We start from the raw sequence: 18,382 nt of genomic DNA, 5'->3' as shown, positions 1-18,382 counted from the left end.
TGCCATCTCCTAGGGAATCAGCACTTCTGCAGCTGGGAATTCCCTGTGGGAGCAGAAGGCTCCAAAATAAGGACAAAATAAGAAAAATCCAGAGCTGATGGAGAGCAGGGCATGGAGAAGGAGCTGGAGGGTGACAAGGACCATGGAATGGGGCCGCCATCCCCATCTCCATTATTCCAGCTCAACAACTTCCAGCCTGAGCTGCCCTCAAGATCTGAGCTCCCATCTGGCAGCTCTGAGCCCCTTGGGATGGGATAAACCAGGCAAAGGGAATGAATTCCTATTTTTCCTCCTCAGAAGTGCAGGATCTGCAGGAAAGGGAATGCAGCTGCTGTGTCCTCTTCAACTCAGTGCATTAAAAATGAGTAAAACTGCTCCAAAGGCCATTCCCAGGAAGGAGAAATGGGAATTTTGTGTATTGTTAACACCACAATGCTTCATTAAATCAATGATTTCACTCCTTTGCCCAAAATTCCCCAAAATCCAGGGCAAAAATCCCCCCACTCCAAATTCCCCTGTGTCTCCACACCCAGCCAGGGGAATTTTCCAACTCAGTAAAGGGCACTGGGACGTTTATTCCAATAAATTCTTCCTGGCAAGGAATGTATCACCCAGCCAGGACTCCATTTTAAAGAATAATTCCCTTTAAAATTGAATTATTTTCCCCTGAACACACCCCAAGTGTTTTCTGCTCTGGAGATTTTGGGTTGTTTTTTACCTTTTTGGGCTTTGCTCCCAAAAAAACAGAGCCTAAAAATTCTCCTGGGAGCTGGGAGGGAAACTCTCCTTCCAGAGCCACGATTCTGATCCAGTCCATGCATTTTTCTGAATTTTGTATGCAAGATCCACCAGTTCTGCTCCAGTCCATGCAATTTTCTGAATTTTTTATGTAAAATCCACCAATTCTGATCCAGTCCCTGCATTTTTCTGAATTTTGTATGCAAAATCCACCAATTCTGCTCTAGTCCATGCATTTTTCTGAATTTTGTATGACAAATCCACCCAGCTGAGCTGTGCAAATGCTCCTCTCTGATGAGGGTAATGGGCTGTGCAACAAAATGAGTAATTCCAGCTTCTCCCCTAAAATCCATTTGGAAAAATGCTCCATCCTGCTCCCATTTGAATCCACATAAAATATTAACTCCCAGGCAGATCCCTCCTGTTTCATTTTAGAAAGAGCCCAAGATTCAGGGACAAAAACCACAGGTTTTGCTCCTGATTTGGGAAGAACCTGATGGGAAACTGAAATATTTCCCACCTGCCTGAGGGAGGCACAGCAGTGACCCCAATGTTCTGCTCCTGACACACCAAGCACTACACTTGAAAAATCAGCACTACAACCTGAAAAATCAGCACTGCAACCTGAAAAATCAGCACTGCAAACCCAGAATTATGATTTTTCTGCAGGGAAAATGAAATAAAACTCAAATAGAAAAAGGAAGACGATGTGACTGCCTCTGTAAATTTTCTAATATTTTGTTTTTAATGTTGCTCCTTATCCCTGCTCCTTATTTACAGCAATAGCACCGATCCCAACCCCAAATTTCTTAGTTTTTCCCACTAAAAAGAGCCTAAAACCACAACCCTGGAGCACAGAATCCACCAAACGCAGAAAATCCAAGCCTTGCGCCCTTCCAGGAGTTAGTAAATGCTTGTGACCAGAGCACTGGGAGGAGGGAAGTGATGCAGAAATGCAGAGGGAAGAGGGAAAAGCACCCAAACTTTTCAGAGTGGCGAAGTTTTAGAGATTACTGGAAAGTCCAATGAAATGTTCCAGGAGATTGTTATCAAAAAAGACAGTGAGGAAGAGCCAGAAAAACTTACACACTGATGTCTTCTGGTTGTTGTCCTTGCTGGGCATGAGTTTCACCCCTCTGGACTTGAGCTCCATCTGCTTCTTGACTGTAGGGGTGGGAAACAAAGGAAAAAAAAGAGGGAAAGGTTGAGCTGAGCTTCAGGGATTGTCAAGTTTTTATTTTAAAAATAAAAATGTGAATCACCCACATCCTGCATCCTTCCCTTTGGGATCAGCTTGTCCTGACTGCTCAAAACCAGCAGGGGTTTGTTTTTCCATGTTAGGGGTTTGGAGAGGGATTTGTTTTCCATGTTAGGGCTTTGGAGAGGTTTAATTTCAAAATAAAAATGGGGTCCAACCCCTCTGTAACCCACTAAAAATGGGAGACAAGCAAAAGGGAAGCTCTGAGGAGCTTCAGGATGCTGAGAGGAAAATGCTGAGCTGGTTTCCCCCAATTTTTCTGGAATTTATCCCATGAACCCATTACACAGCAGAGCCATTCCAGGGGAGCACTCAGAACCTAAAAACTGCAGAGCTGGTGTGAACAAACAGCAGGAAAATAAAATTAAACACCATTATTGGCTAAGGGAAATATTATCTTGGAGCCCCACACCTGGGGGACTCCTCCCCAAGTGCGACCATTCCCTCCCTGATCCAAAATTCCACCAGAAGAGGGGAAAGACCAGGAAAGGGAACAAGAATTCATCCATCTCCAAGGGCCCCATCCTTTTTCTCACACCAGGGAGCAGCAATTTGTTTTCCTGCTCTGGATTTGGCGGCTGCTTCCTCCACCCCCAGGGTTTGACAGAAACCCCACCTGGCAGAACCATCTGGGAGCAGCACAAACACCTGGATTTGGGATTATTGCAGCTTCCAGAGGCAGGAGTTGGGATAAAACAGCCTCTGCTGTGAGGAGCTGGGATAAAAGAGCAGGAATTGGGATAACCCAACAGGAATTGGGGTAATTCCAACAGGAATTGGGGTAATTCCAATAGGAATTGGGATAACCCAATAGGAATTGGGGTAATTCCAACAGGAATTGGGGGTAACGCAATAGGAATTGGGGTAATTCCCACAGGAATTGGGAAAACCCAGCCTTCATTGCAGGATTTGGGATAACCCAATAGGAATTGGGATAATTCCATCAGGAATTGGGATAACTCAACACTCACTGCAGGAATAGGGATAACCCAACAGGAACTGGGGTAATTCCAAGAGGAATTGGGATAATTCCAACAGGAACTGGGATAACCCAGCCCTTCCTGCAGGAACTGGGATAACCTAACAAGAACTGGGATAATTCCAACAGGAACTGGGATAACCCAACAGGAATGGGAATAACCCAGCCCTCACTGCAGGAATTGGGATTAAAAAGTCTCCACTGCGGGATTTGGGATAACCCAACAGGAACTGGGATAATTCCAACAGGAATTGGGATAACCCAGCCCTCACTGCAGGAATTGGGATAACCCATCAGGAACTGGGATATTCCAACAGAAACTGGGATAATTCCAACAGGAATTGGGATAACTCAGCCCTCACTGCAGGAATTGGGATAAAACAGCCTCCACTGCAGGAATTGGGATAACCCAACAGGAATTGGGGTAACCCAGCCCTCACTGTGAGAAACTGGGATAAAAGAGCCCCCACTGCAGGATTTGGGATAAAAGAGCCTTCACTGTGAGGATTTGGGAAAACCCAACAGGAATTGGGATTACTCAGCGTCCAAATCATTTTCTGGGAGCCCTTTCCTGACGAGCCAGCCCTTATCCTTGGAGAAACCCACTTCAAACCCTTCTTCCTCGTGTTCTTCATCTTGTCAGGCTTTCATCCCTAAATTAGCACATTCCTAAGACAAAGCTGTCAAGAAGAATTACCCATGTAACTAAAGAGGGGTTTTTTAATCGTGCTGAGGTTTTTTTTGGGCTTAAAAAGAACCTGTTTGGAACAGCTGCTGCAGGAGGCTCAGACAGGAGGAGGCTCCTTGAAGCTCACCTGAGGTGCTGCTTTGGGTGCAGCTTTTCACTCATCATTTCCTCACAGCTTTTGGCTTTCTCTTTAAATAAAGCAGCAAGAACTTCAAAAAAATTTTTAGCTGGAAAATATTCATGAGGAACAGCTGCTGCTGCTGCTCCTGTCTTCCTCAGCAGCTTCAATCTGTTCAGGGCAGCTGTCTTTTTTTATTAATTTAAGAAGGGAAAACTAATTAACAGCAGGCTGCTGTCAAAGCAAATCGAACTCTTTGTTTCTTTTTGCTCCAAATCCACCTGCAAGTGCAGCAGGAGGAAGAAAAAGCAGCAGGGTTTGGGATGCCCCAAAGGTCCCACGTGGATGGGAATCACAGGAGATTTCCAGCCTGATCTCAAGGTTTTTAATAAATGTGATATCAATGGATCAAAAAAAAAAAAAAAAAAAAAGGATTGGGGCTGCTAAAACTCCCATTTTTGGGGTAAAAATCTATTTCTGCTTCAGATAAAATAGTGACAGACATTCCTGTAGTGATTTTCCAGCTTTTTCCAAGCCAACACAGGGATACCCCAAAATTCCCTCCCACGCAATAAAATCCAGGCAATTCCAAGTTTCCAAGGCTGAATTTGGATTTTGGTTTGAATTTTCCAAGGATGTGGGTTGGGACCCTGCAGCCTCCAAGTCTCTGCTCTGTGGCTGTGCTTGGGGGTACGAGCAGCTTTACAAAATAATCCATATTTTGGTATTCTCCACATCCTGCCCCCAGGGAATGTTCCCAACTCTCCACACAAACAAAAGCTCAGCTCGGATGATTTGTGCCCCACAAAGGGAATTTAGAGGCCAAGAAAAGCTTCCCAAGCTTTGGTGAAGCCCACCAGAGCTGATGGCGGCACCATGGATGGGATGAGAAATCCTGGGGAACTCCTCCATGAGGACACAGCAACCTGCAGGGATTTCCCCAGTGCTGAACATCCCAAATCCAGGAGAAGGTGCCAGAGGGTGCAATCAGAGGAATTTTAAGGTCTCTTCCAACCCAAACCACTCCAGGATTCTCTGGCATGGGGGAATTCAAAATTAGGATACAGCCAGGCTTGGAAATTTTTCAGGGACACATTTCTAACCAAGGTTCTCCCAGAGCCATCCCTGCCAGATCCCATCCAACAAACATCCCCCTCCAACCCTGTTCCTGATGGAAAACCTGGCTCCCAAACCCCTCAGCAATGGCAACAAGACACTCAACACTGAGCAGCAATCCCAAAATTCAGAGCCTGAGCTGCATCCCCAGGAAACATCTCCTCCCCTAATTGCACCGTGTCCCTTTCCAGGAGAATTGATAAAGATAAATTGGTGAAGATAAATTGATAAAGAGGGATCACTGCATCCTCTCCTCCTCATCCTTCATTTCGGAGCCCTAATGATGGAAGTCAGACTTTACAAATGACTCCATTTAGATCAGAACCAGGCACAGCAAAGCACCACTTGTTTCGTGCTTTTTAAAAAAAAATTAAACAAATAAGAACAATTCTCCCACTCCCTGCCCTCAAAAATCCTGTATTTGAAAATCTACTTTGTTTGTAAATTGGAATGTGGAGCAGTACTACAAAGGACTGTGTCAGGATAATTGGATGAACAGAAACTCCTGTTTTCTGGAGGCTTTTGCTGCTCACACACATCCAACAGATCTAATGGAATACTCAGCATCCTGTCAGATTTGAGAGATGACATTACAAAGCTCTGCCAGCATGGCAGGCAGGCCGGGCTGTTCCTTTCAAACCACTTCATGTTGCTCTAAATGAGGATTTAAGCAGACATTTATTTATTTTTAATTTGGAAAACAGTGTTTCAGCAACAGCAACAGGAAAAAAAAAAAACTATTCCATGAAGCTCTGCTCTCCTTGTTGGGGGAATTGCTGTTAAATCCAAATCCTGCCTGGATCTCTCCCTCCTGCTGGGATGGTTCAGCAGCAGGATGCTCACAGGGGTTCTTGGAGGTGAAGAGAAACCCCCTCAAATGAAACTCTTTGGAAAAATCCCTCTTCTGGCAGCCTGAGCAATGGATTTTGGGAATCAGAGCCTGCACAAGCACTGGGATTATCCAGAATTGCACTGGAGACTCCACAGGTCACATGGAAGGAGGCAAAAATCCCTCTGGAACCCAAGGGTGTGATCCAGGGTGAGGAGGGGGAGATCCAAGATGGGAAATGGAAGATCCAAGATGAGGAGGGGAAAGATCCAAGATGAAAAGGAGAAGATGCAAAATGAGAAATGGAAGATCAGGATGATGAATGGAAGATCAGGATAAAGAGTGGAAGATCCAAGATGAGGAATGGAAGATCAGGATGAAGAGGGGAAGATCCAAGATAAGCAGTAGGACATCCAAGAAATGAAATAGAAGATCCAAGGTGAGGAATGGAAGATCCAACATGAAAAGGGGAAGATTGAAAATTAGGGGAAGATCAAAAACAAGGAGGGGAAGATCTAAAATGAGGAGTGGGAGATTCAAGATAAAGAGTAGAACATCCAAGATGAGAAATAGAAAATCCAAGACAAGCAGTGGGAGATCCAGGATAAAGAGTAGAAGATCCAAGATGAGCAGTGAGAGATAAGGATGAAGAGGGGAAGATCCAGGATAATGAGTAGAAGATCCAAGATGAGAAATGGAAGATCCAAGATGAGCAGTGGGAGATCCAGGACAAAGAGGGACGAAGATCTGTCCAAACTCAAGCCAAACTGATCCATCCATGGGTAGAACCACAGATCTACCCATGGACAGATCTGTAGACCAAAGCCATGGATGGGGCTGGGAGCACCCTGGGACATTGGGAGGTCGCTGCCCACGGCAGGGGTGGAACTGGGTGGGATTTAAACCCATTCCAAACCATTCCAAGACTCCATGACTCCCTCACCAAGCCATTTAGGTGTCTCTGGCGAGCAGCAGGGAGCTCCCCAGCCCCTCCCTGAAGGAGGCAGCTCTGTCCTGTGCAGGGCTGGAGCTCATCCCATTTATCTTCCTCCTGCGGGGAAGGGAAGCGGCCGGGGCGGGGAGATCGATAAAAGCTGCAATTATGTGTTGGTACCAATCAGCTCCAGAGCAATTAGGGAGCCAAGTTCTGCCATAAAACATGTGCAGAGAGGGGCAGCAGCCAGGGCAGCATTCCCATCTCTCCAATTCCAGCCTTTGCAGCTTTCCCAAAACCTTCTGATTTTATAAATTCCCACCCAGCTCCTCTGATGGGGGGGACACTGAGGTGCTGCCACCTCACCTGATTAAAAACTTGTAGATTATTTTCTTCCACCTTTTTGAGGAGACAGGATGGGGAGGAAAATAAAAAATAATTTTTAAGAATAATTCTCTGCACACATTTCTCCCAGTCCCTTTGACTTCCTTACATGGGGAATGGGGAAAAAACATTTGCAAAAATCAAGATTCACCTTAATGAAAGGGAAAAGGGAAATATTTAACTCTCCCAGGAAGGGAACAAAATGAATTTGCTGTGTTCAACAACAAAAACAAAAACAAAAACCCTCTCCACAGCCTGATTGCATCTAACCTTGCTTTTACATTCCTAAAGTGATTTCCAAATGAGGGCACGGATTAGGGAGAGCAGAGGGGGAACAGACAGGGAAGGTGTTCTGCAAAACTCGGGATCAATTTAAACAAGCTGGAAGGGAAATTGTTTTCTTATAGATTATCAGCAAAGCCAGACCCCGTCCCAGAGGACCCAGGGGGTTCATAAATGATGTACAGACACGTCTTTGGAAAACAGACAGCAAATTAGAGCCACCCTAAAGCCTCCCCTTGCTTCTCCTGGCTGATCCTGATTCAGCTCTCCTGATGAAAAATGCATTTCAGCTGCTGTGCTTGCTGTGGAATTACATGGCCTGTTTTGTAGGGATTTATCGCCACTGAAATATTTATGGCCAGGCCAGGTTGTGGAAAGGGTTACAGGGAGGTTTTTAAAGTCTCAGCATCTCCTGTCCTGCAGATCCCACTGCCTGCAGACACCTTCCCTTCATCCCTGGGAATCTTCACTGCTTGGCTGCTTGTTTTGCTGGGTTTTTAAGCATTGAAAGGCAGAAAGAAGCTGCCAAACTCCACAAAAACAGTGGGAAAACGAGAGCAGGTCCCTCTGGCAGCTGGGCTGAGGTCCTGTCCTGATTCCAGCTCAGAATGGGGAGTTCAGTTCATTTTCCAACACTCCATCCCCTCTGCACATGAGATGAGAACCCCCTGACATTTCTCTGAGCAGGGGAATGGGGACATTCACCCTGACTTTGCTGTGCAGGGAAAGGCTGACAAAGACAGGTGCTTTGGTGGAAGCTGCAATCCTGACAGCCATGGAAAAGCCATCCACAGGGAAGCTGCTTTTTCCAGACATTTATGCTGCACAGCAACAACAAAAGGGTTTTTTTTCCTTGTTTAAAGTCCTTTTTTCCTTGTTTTTTCTTGCAGTTTAAAGTGATTTACAGGTTCAAGGAAAGCAGGGAAGTTAAATAACGATGTGGTTCATTTGTTGAGGCCATGACAGCCCTGCTAAGAGCACCCAAACGAGGCAGCTCTGTGGATTTATCCAAGGAAAAGAAAATCCTCTCCCTTCTCCCTGACTCCTCTCCAGAGCTTTTTCCCAGCAAAGGCTTCTTGAGAACAAACCTGCGGAGCTCCCTGAGGGGACTCAAACCATTCCTGCTTCTTCCCAACTTCATTCCCCCTCTCATGGATCCTGCACCCACAACCTCCTTCAAAAACACCACAGGAGTGGTGAGAACACCTCCAAGGAATCCACTCAATCCATTCTGGTCCCACCAGGAGCAGAATCTTCACTGCCAAAGGATCTCCTGTCCCTCAACAGCACCTGAACATCCCCATCCTGAAATCTTTATCCCAATCCTGAATTCTGCCCTGTGAAGGTGAGGAGGGGCTGAGATGGATTTCCTAGAGAAGCTCCTGAATCCCTGGGAATGTCCAAGGCCATGAGGGGACCTGGAGAACCCTGGGACAGTGGACGTGTCAGTGGATAGGCTTTAAGGTCACTCCCAACCCAAACCAGGCTGGGTTTTTCTATGAACACCACACTTTGGGGAATTCCAGCTGGAAAATAACAGCAGCAGGACCATGCAGGGAGGCAGCTGGGGATTCCTGGCTGGGGTTACTCTAAAATGGAGGCTGAGGGTCGTTGTTGGCTTGTTTGTGGTGTTGGAGCTGGTGTGTGCCCCTTACCTCAAGGGGCAATTCAGGTTGTTTAGGGGGTAGGAAGAAGTTTAGCCTAAAATCAGCTTTGGGAGCTGGAAAAGAAGATTTGAGCCCTTTCTTCCTGAGATGGGGGGGGTAACCTCTAAGAAGGGTTTATGTTGCCTCCTTATCACAGGGGCTCCATGCTGTTGCTTCCTATCACAAAGGTTCCATACCTGCTTGGTGTTTCTCATGGACATCTCCTCAGAGCTCCTCTGTGACTCTTTCTCCTTCCCACAACAGACAACTAACCCCAATTCCCTTCTCAACCACCCACCCACTCTTTTATAGCACTCTTCTCCTCATTAGTTACAGCTGTGGCCTGTTAAAGTCGGGCCTGTTCCTAATCTTTGCTAATTAGGCCCAGCTGCAACTCCTTAGGGGCAAGATCACTTTCTACACCATCTTTATTTTCTTATATTCTTACAGCTTTAGTCTTCAATCTTTGGCTTAAAAGACCCATGTTCTTTCTACACCATCTTTATTTTCTTATATTCTATCCCCTTACAGCTCTAGTCTTCAATCTTTGGCTTACAAGACCAATGTTTTTATAAACCATTAGAGTTAATTAGAGTTGGAGTCGTTTTCTAGGGTGGCCACAAGGGGAAATAAAACCAGAATGGTTGTGAAATGGGTGAATGAGGAAATCAAACTGGAATGATTTGTGAAATTGAGGAATGAGGAAATCAAACTGGAATGATTGTGGAATAGGTGAAAGAGGCTGGCTGGGGTGGGTGAGGCCAGGCCAGGGCATTTATTTCTCCCTCCTTACCTTGGTACTGGGCACTGAAGCCCTTCTGCCTGTGGTTGCCATCAGAGGTGAAGTGCAGCCTCAGCCAATTTTTGCTGCTGATCACAGGGGCAGGCAAATTCATCCCAGTGAACCTGCAAGAGAGCAAAGCAGCACAGCCACGTCAGGACCACGTCAGGACACCCCAAATCCCCCTCTCCAGGCCAATCATCCTCCCCCAGGACTTTGGGAACTCCTCTGTGGGTACCACACAGCCAAGGAGAGCCCCCTCCCCACTCCAGGGCTACCTCCAGCCCCATATTCCTGATGGGAATCCCTGCTGAGGGCTCCATGTTTGTCATTACAGAGGTTCCCAGTCCTTTTTCCTAAGGCACAGAACATTCCCAAGCTCATCTCTTCACATTTGGTTAACCCCACTCCAAAATCTTGTTTATTTTAACTCAGGAAGGGAAAGGATGGCAAGAACATCCTTATTTTTTATTTTATTTATGACCAATCCCAACCTGAGGAAGATTCCAGCCAGGATCACAAATGAACAACTCCAGAACCCAGCAGCAGCCCTTCATATTTGTTCATAATTTTATTTCCTTTTAAAACATGATGTTGTTTGCTTCATTTTTAACTCCAGATCACAATTCCTGGCTGAGTTTTGTCCCAAACCAAGTTTTAGACTGGAACAACACTTCAGACTGAGACTGAGGTCCACAATGGTGACATTCACCATGGTGAGGACACCAATGCTCTCTGTGTTCCTGCTAATGAAAGTTAATCATTTTAATCCCTAATTATCACTTATTTAAAAATTAGTGCAATTTCAACACCCATTATTGGCATTCCAACACCTTTCAGTGGCATCCAACACCTTTTATTGCCATTTCAACACCCCATTTTTACCATTCCAACATTCTTTTTTGACATCCCAACACCCCCTGCTTTTTTAACAAAGGCAAAAGGATCCTGGGAATCTGTTCCATCCGGAAGATATTTCAGATTTGATTATTAAACATTATTTAGCAGCAGACCTGGCAGCCCATGGAGCACCTGAAGAGCCCTTCAGCCACCCAGCCCATCCAGAGGTGACCTCAGGCTGGAATTGGCAGCGTTAATTAATGGCATCCCTGCGCTCCCAGTCCCTTAATGAGCTGGCAGGGTGATTAGTGCATAACTAAAGCATCTCTGCCACCTACAGTACAATCCAAACCCTGGATTATCCCGTGCCTGGATCCTGAAGTGCTCTGGGATGATTTAAAACTGGGATTTAAGGTTGTTCCCAATCATTTCTCCATGGATTCTCTCCATCCCTGTTCCCAGCTCTTTCAGGAGGATGAGGTGGAGCAGAAATGGATCCTCTGTGGCTTTTTGCCATCCTTGGGGAACTCCAAGGCAGCTGAACCCACTGAATTGGAAACTTTCTCAAAGATTGAGTTCAAACAAACAGATTTGGGGCTGAGATCAAACAAGGGATGCCCCAAACCCAGATTTGGGGCTGAGATCAAACATGGGATGCCCCAAACCCATCCTGAGTAAGTTCTCCTGGCTGGTTTTTATGACAACACCCTTAAATTCAATGTTTTCACCCCTCAAGGGCCATTTCATTGTTTATTCTGCAGCAGCAAACCCCTCAGGAATAATCTTTAGCTATGCAGAGCCAAATTTCCCTTTCACAGCTGTAATTCAAGTGCCTGAGATAAAAACCAGACAAGAATGAAGCAAAGCTGCCTGAATGAGGCTCAACTTCTCCTGTCCCACATCCCTGGATTTGGTTTTGATCAGCACATCCTTGAAGGGTGGATTCATCCCAAACCTGAGATGTTTTTCCCTTGTGTGACACCAAATCCTCCACATTAAACAAAATTCCTTAATTCAAAACAAGGAGGGGTTAATGCCATCAAAACTCTTTTTGAAGAAAAAGCACTGAAGTGAGGCCTTCTCAACTCTTTTTTATTTCTTTCCTTGCTCTCTCACTTCCCACTGAATCCAGGCATGAAATATTTATCCCTTTCCCTCCCCTGGCACAATTAGTATGGCTGTACATGGCTGGCACTGATTACTCTGCATTCACGTCCCATTATCTATTTACAATCCCAATTCCTGCTTTAATTTGTTTCCACGCAGAGAGGAAGAAAAGGAAGGGGGAAAAAAAATCAATAAAGTGTCACAAAGTGAGGCAGAAGCACTGGAGCAGCAGGAGGAGATGTTTGCACACAGATTTGGAGCACCCTGAAATTCGATTATCAGCAATTTGGCCATTAGTTCTTCTTAAATGGACCCAAATACGATGAGAATTCCTGGTGTGGATGCTGCAAACCCCGTGCAGGAGTCAAAGGCACGACTGAAGGCAGGAATTCCATCTCAAATCCTGCTATTTCAGGTGAAATATCTTGGGTCTGCTTTGCAATTCTTACTGTATCATTAATTGTTCAATCTGTACTTAGATAACCTGCACTCCTTTAAAGGTATTTGTCCTTGCAGGGAAATCTTCAGCTGACTTATGTCCTCGGCCAAGCTGCCTGTTCAGGGAACAGATGGGAAAAAGGAGGCTAAATTTACCATTTTGTTTGCAGCACAGTATGACCTATTCACAAGATTTTTCTTTTAATGTGTTAGTTGTGGAAATCTGTTAATTTGATATTTAAATTATTTTCAAGTGGAAGCCTCATTTATGGTGTTACCTCAAGAGGGTGACTAAAATCTGTGGGCTTGAACAGGTACAGTGTGTAGACCATGTGGCTCTCATTTCCTTCCTTTTCCAGTTGTATGAAACACTTTGCTTCAGAAAGCATGAACTTGAACTTAGCCATGTGGAAGAATGCCTGGAATGACTTAGCCCACACTGATTTGAGGAACTGGAAGGTGCTGCCTCATGCACCTATGGAACACGTAGCTCTGTTGCCACGAGGTGATGTGTGTTGGGAGTTAACACCAGGGATGTGAATGTGCAGGAAGACAACTGTGCCATTTCTGCTTTCAGCCTTCTGTCCGCCTGGTCTCTCTGCTAGAGATCATGCACTAGACAGGCTTCGGTAGTAACAGAGATCCAGTAGGAACTCACAGTCCATGGCAATCTGTGGTGCCATCAGGGGATTTCTGTCATGCCTTCACCATCTCTTCTGGTTCTTCCTTCAGAGTTTCTCTGAGGATAGTCTGCAGTAATATATTATGTATGTAGGTTGTGCCAGGGCAGTATTTTGCAAGCAGCTGGAAGATAATTTGCCTGCCCCAAGCATAGGAAGGGCTTTTCCCTTACATCAGTCAGACAAGGTTTTGGTCTGTCAGTTCTGAAGTCAGGAATAGAGCTCACATGCTACTGGTGCCTTAATGACAAGGAGAGCAGAGCCTGTGTCACAGAGCTGCTCCTCCTTTGCAGAGGACAGGAATGCTTTCATGTCCAACATACCCCTTTGCTAGGCAGCCAGGATGCCATCAACATATTCACTAGCCTGCTACAACTTGTGCTCGTGCAAGGATGGACTGGGACAAGATTTTTCCCAGGAAACCATTCCAGTGTCACATACACAGTTTAAAGAGCTGCTGAGTAGCTGTGGTGCACGTGCAACAGCACCAGGTGTGCTGTTTTGCTTCTTCTTAGTTTAAAACACAAGAGGTTCCTGCATTTCTTTTCAATCCTGATTTGTGGTAATTTGGGAGGCACAGCTTTAATAATCTCCAGAGTGCTTTTTATCATTACCCTCTCTTCTGTCCAGATACGAAGCAGATTGGAAAGGGTGAAGACTTATCAGAACAACTCCCAGACACGTCAATTGGAGGCTGCCTGACTAAATTCTCATAACACACCCTGAAAATGCAGCTCGTGCCATCTGCAAGGACAGTTTCGGAGAGAGCAGATCGCAGCTGCTGGGTGAGAGAGGCAGCAATAGGTACTGCCAGCTCAGTAGTTCAGCTTATAGGCTCTTACACCTTCCTGAGACTTGCACAAATGGAGCAGTGCTGGCACTGCAATGAGGTCACTGCTTTGCCAGTGTTTACCCCATTGGGCCAAAGCAGGATTAAATGAGACAGATCTCTGCAGGACACTGCAAGTGTCATTGGGAAGCTGCTGTGGAGCTGGTAGGCTTAAAACACTGGTGACAAGATGTGGCTGTACCTCAGGCAACATTGGCTTTTGAATGGCAGTGTCAGAGGTGATACAGCAAGGAGGTGCATGCAAAAAATCCTTTCAAAGGTTGAAGCTGAATTTCTGGCATGCAAATGGAAATGCTGATTATTCCTTACTGATCTTAGATGCTGTCATGTCAAATCCACTTGCTTAGTGTCACTTCATAGCCACCCCTGGGACACTTCCTGAATTGTTGATAGGATTTAAGCACAGCACAAGAAGTTAAGTAGGAAACTTTGCTCAGTCTTTAGGGTACAGGCTGGAGACTGCTGAATTGGGGGGGGTGTTTGGCAGAGCTCATGGTAACTACTCCCTGTTGGAGGTAAGAAGTACCAAGATCTTTCTATAGAAGCTCTAGGAGAAGAAGGGAGAAGAAAGAGGGGGAAAACTCAGGAACAGACACACTGGTGTGTTGCAGACCTCTTTTATGAAAATTTCTTTCCTTAGGATTTTTCCTCCTGAGAAGCCAAGAGGCCTCAGGAACAAAATGTAAACAATCATTATCTGCTGCTATGGAATGCAACAGGTGCATCTGTGATTGGCCCATGTTGGATGTTTGTAATTAATGGCCAGTCACAGTCAGCTGGCTTGGACAGAGAGCCGAGTCACAAACCTTTGCTATCATTCTTTCCTATTCTATTCTTAGCCAGCCTTCTGATGAAATCCTTTCTTCTATTCTTTAAGTATAGTTTTAATGTAATATATATAATAAAATAATAAATCAGCCTTCTGAAACATGGAGTCAGATCCTCATCTCTTCCCTCATCCTAAGACCCCTGTGAACATGGTCACACTGTTGGGAGGGAGAGTAGAAACCCTAGAGGAAGACCCAAGACTTAAATTCATTTCATGGAAAGGAACTGAAGGTCATGGTGACTGGTGGGCCAGACTGATTCAACATGAAGAACTGAAATGATCAATTTTTAACAGAAAGAGTCTCAGAAGAGCATGTGGAGAAGATAATAAGCCCTGTTTTTTGTAACCATGCATATCCTCTGAGTGAGATGGACTTTGCTCCTGGTGGGAAAGCAGAGAAACTAGCCAAAGCCCAAAGATAACTCCAGAGCAGGGCACATTCCAGCAGAGCTGGGAAGCCAAGTGCACCAAACCTCTCAGAATTGCTGCCTTTGTCTTGTATTGAAGCTGCTGGAGCTGCCCTAGGCAGAGGAAAGTCAGTGGCTGCATGCAGCTGGTACACAAAAACACGTGACAAAGTGACATCAGCCTCCTGCTCTGGGGGCTCAGAGGAGCAGTGGACCTGTGTCAGACCCTGTGAACAGGGCATAGAGAGAATTTATCCTCTCGGCTCCCCGCCTCGCCCTGGTTTTTGTGCTGTTCTTTGAGGAGCAATGAAAGGATGTTCTGGTGCCACAGCCTCAGTCCCTGCCGTGCGCTGGGGCTGGAGCAGCCGCCCACCAAGGCAGCTCCTGGTGGAGGATGGGCCCGGCTGTTGCTATAACAACTGCACCTCTGTCTCGTTCCTTTTGAGAGATGGATTGCTGCTGGGGAGATGAAGCGCAGCAGCCTCTCCTCACTGATGAAAGCCCTGCCACAGCCTCCCCACACTGCCGTGCATCTGCTGGCTCTGCCACGGCCTGTCCGAGCAGCGCTGGCCAGGGTTTCAGGATGGGCTGCATCCCAACCCTTCAGCTCGGTGTGTGTTTGTGTTTCTGTGCCCCTGCCTCTCCTCCAACCGAGAGCCATTTAAAAAGTCAACCTGCCAAAATCTGACCTTTTCTCAGTCTGCGACTAGAGTTTTTTCAAAGGCTTATAAAGAACTGATAGTCCTGCTTCCCCCTCTTGTGCTTTGGGGTAGAAAACAGCAGTGAAATGAAGATTCATCAGCCAAGTATTTTGTGTGAATAAAGCTAAAAGTTTGTGAAGCTGAAAGGGGGTTGTTTTATTTCAATATTTTCCTTTGATTTTGATATTTTCCTTTTGTTTTTATTCTATGTGTCAACAATCTTCTGTTCCGAGACCTAAATCTCTCAGCTCCTGCTAATATCTTCACAATGCATGCCATAAAACATGCACAAACTGTGTGCTTGTACTGAGAAGGAGAGAGAGGGTACTTTAAAAGGTACTATTTTACTTCAGGGATTGTGTTTATAGAGGGAAGGGGAAGTGCTGGGGTTTTAGTCTAAGACACTCTGGAATCCTGATTGTGGTAAACTGTTTGCCAGTATATGCTCAGTGTAGGATATCCAAACCATTCAAGAGTTCATATGGTGATTGGGAATTAAATCAAGATATGAAAAGGAAATATTTCATTAAAATCATTTGATAAGAGTATTTCTGCATTGTACCTCAAAAAAAAGGAGATACATTTATTGTCATGGCTCCCAACTCCCCCAAAATGCTGGAATCAAGAGGCTTCCCCAGCATGTTGCCTTCTAACAAACCTTTCACATTAAGTCTTTGTCTACCTACAGTTTTTCAATGAGCAAACAAAGAAGACAAAAATATTAGTGCCTGTTAGCCCCCCCAAATCCAAAAGCTTCTGAAGGAGAACAATGTGGATAAACAAAATTAGAATAGATTTAATTTAATTTCTTTTTACAAAAAAGCACGACTTCTGTATGTTTCATATTTCATAGAAAATAGTTTTCATGTCAAGCTGCTTTTTGTTGTAATGCATAATAACATGATTATGAATATTTATATACTGGGCTAAAGTCACTGTCTATTTGTACAGGGGGACATACAAGTTCCAGCACATGATGAAACTTTAGGAACTGATATTTTTAGGGCTGGTTATTTGGTTATTTTCCACTAGATAGTTTTGATTTTTTTGGAAAATTCTTTTGAATTTGTATATTCATATACAAATAAGGTGATAGATTCAGGATAAAATGGTAAATGTTTTAAAACCTGGAAGTGTGAAACCATGTTAAAGCATATCACTCTCACCAATATTTTTGTAGAGTATTCATTCAAACTTGCAAAATGTATGGAGTCAGTTCACTTGTATTCCTCAGGAGATAATCACTCTCACTGGTCCCTGCCTTGTCATTAGGGAATTTTTTCCCCCATATTTTCCTTATAGAACTTTACTTCATGATGAGAAGCCTGCCACCATGTCCTGTTCTTACTTTATCCCAGCACTGATCAATATGAAGTTGGGGTAAAGGGCCATGACACATTTTGAACATTTCTTCAAATCCTGGTTTTGCCTGAGCATTCCCATTGGGCTCACTCTTGAGTCACTTGCTGTTGGGGGAATGCAGTTTTTCTGCTGTGGCAATAGGGACTTTGCAGTGTGATGGCTTAGGAGCTGAAATGGGTGATTTCAGCTGTAAATTGTGGGAGGGGCCCATTAAGGGCAGTATTTAAGTATACTATTTTTACATTTACATAAATATGCTATTTTAACCCATTACATCAACTGACCAACCTGTGCCAACACCTCACCATCCTCACCGGGAAGAATTTCTTACTAATATCTAACCTAAACCCACCTTCTGTCAGTTTGAATCCATTTCAAACTTGTCCTGTCACTTGTAGAAGTCCTTCTCCAGCTCTCTTGTAGGCCCTCTGGGTGCTGGAAGGTGCTATAAAGGTCTGCCCAGAACCTTCTCATCTCCAAGATGAGCATCCACACCTCTCCAAATTCAGGGTTTTGAGACCAGACACTGGAGAGGGGAGCCCAGCCATGGGGCAGAGGCTGTGGTTACAGGGCAGCTGGTCTGTGTGGCACCACAGAAGCACAAAGGGGAGGAATTTCTGCCTGCAGGAGGCTTGGCACACACTGGCTTTGTGCAGGGTGGAACAGGCAGTAAAGTCTTGGCCACTTATGCCAACAGTGACTTCCCACATTAAAAAGCTGATCTGCTCCAGTGAAAATCAAGGAGTTGATGGTCTGCTTAGGCTCATGGCACTGTCTTTCTGCCTGGCTCTCTGCAAAAGAGCAGCCTCACAGTAGCTTGGTGTCCCATGCACGCTGAGCTGTGGCTGCAGCAATGCCTGTGCTGGCCACATCCCTCTGCACTGTGTGATGAAAGAGGGGCAAGAGAAGGGCACAGCCTTCCCAGAACCCGGGCAAGATACGGGTTTGCTTGCCCATCTTATGCATGGGATGAAAGGGGGACCAGCCCTCTGGGAGGGGAGAAATAAATGAGATCTGGATTATGAGAAGAAAGAAGGTTGAGGACCTCTAGGTTAGGGAAGGGGTGGGAGTTGCATATCTGGGACTTTCCTACCAGTAAGAATACTTTAAAAACTGATAAAATCTTTCAGTATTTTGTCTTCTATTGTTCTAGTATCAAGGATGCAAGCGTGTCCTGAAGGCGTTTGCTGGAGCTGTGACCTCTTTGCTTCCTCCCCTCCCCACTATTGTTTTTTGCCTTAGTGAAGAGAGACGCTTTTTTAGCCTGGTACATAAGTAAAGGACTCTGCTTGGGTGTGAGTGGGGAGGACTGCTGCTTGCTGCAGTTCTTTGCTATGCTTCTACAACCAGATTCAAAACTGATGTTAATACACTATTTTTTTATAAAATTCCTATATTCCAATTTATTTGCTTTT

The 18,382-nt window shown here is 45.2% G+C and overlaps 2 protein-coding genes across 2 annotated transcripts in view; one reads left to right on the top strand and one right to left on the bottom strand.

Moving 5' to 3' along the window:
• Positions 1–10,076, bottom strand: part of LOC128937656 (CUB and sushi domain-containing protein 2-like) — a 142,554-nt gene extending 132,478 nt beyond the window's left edge. The window contains exons 1-3 of the mRNA XM_054277450.1: positions 10,021–10,076; positions 9,766–9,878; positions 1,825–1,902 (exon numbers count right to left, since the gene is read on the bottom strand). Coding sequence (XP_054133425.1) covers positions 1,825–1,902; positions 9,766–9,878; positions 10,021–10,076 — 247 coding nt within the window. The remainder of the gene's footprint in view (positions 1–1,824; positions 1,903–9,765; positions 9,879–10,020) is intronic.
• Positions 10,077–10,451: 375 nt separating this feature from the next.
• The window catches only part of LOC128937655 (mastermind-like protein 3), a 29,279-nt gene continuing 21,348 nt past the window's right edge, over positions 10,452–18,382 (top strand). Inside the window, exon 1 of the mRNA XM_054277449.1 lies at positions 10,452–10,469. Coding sequence (XP_054133424.1) covers positions 10,452–10,469 — 18 coding nt within the window. The remainder of the gene's footprint in view (positions 10,470–18,382) is intronic.

The sequence above is a fragment of the Melozone crissalis genome, unplaced genomic scaffold (genome assembly GCF_028551555.1).
Source record: "Melozone crissalis strain CALT ecotype California unplaced genomic scaffold, PUWL_Pcris_2 ptg000020l_1, whole genome shotgun sequence".
NCBI lineage: Eukaryota > Metazoa > Chordata > Aves > Passeriformes > Passerellidae > Melozone > Melozone crissalis.
This window is presented reverse-complemented; position numbering and strand designations above follow the sequence as displayed.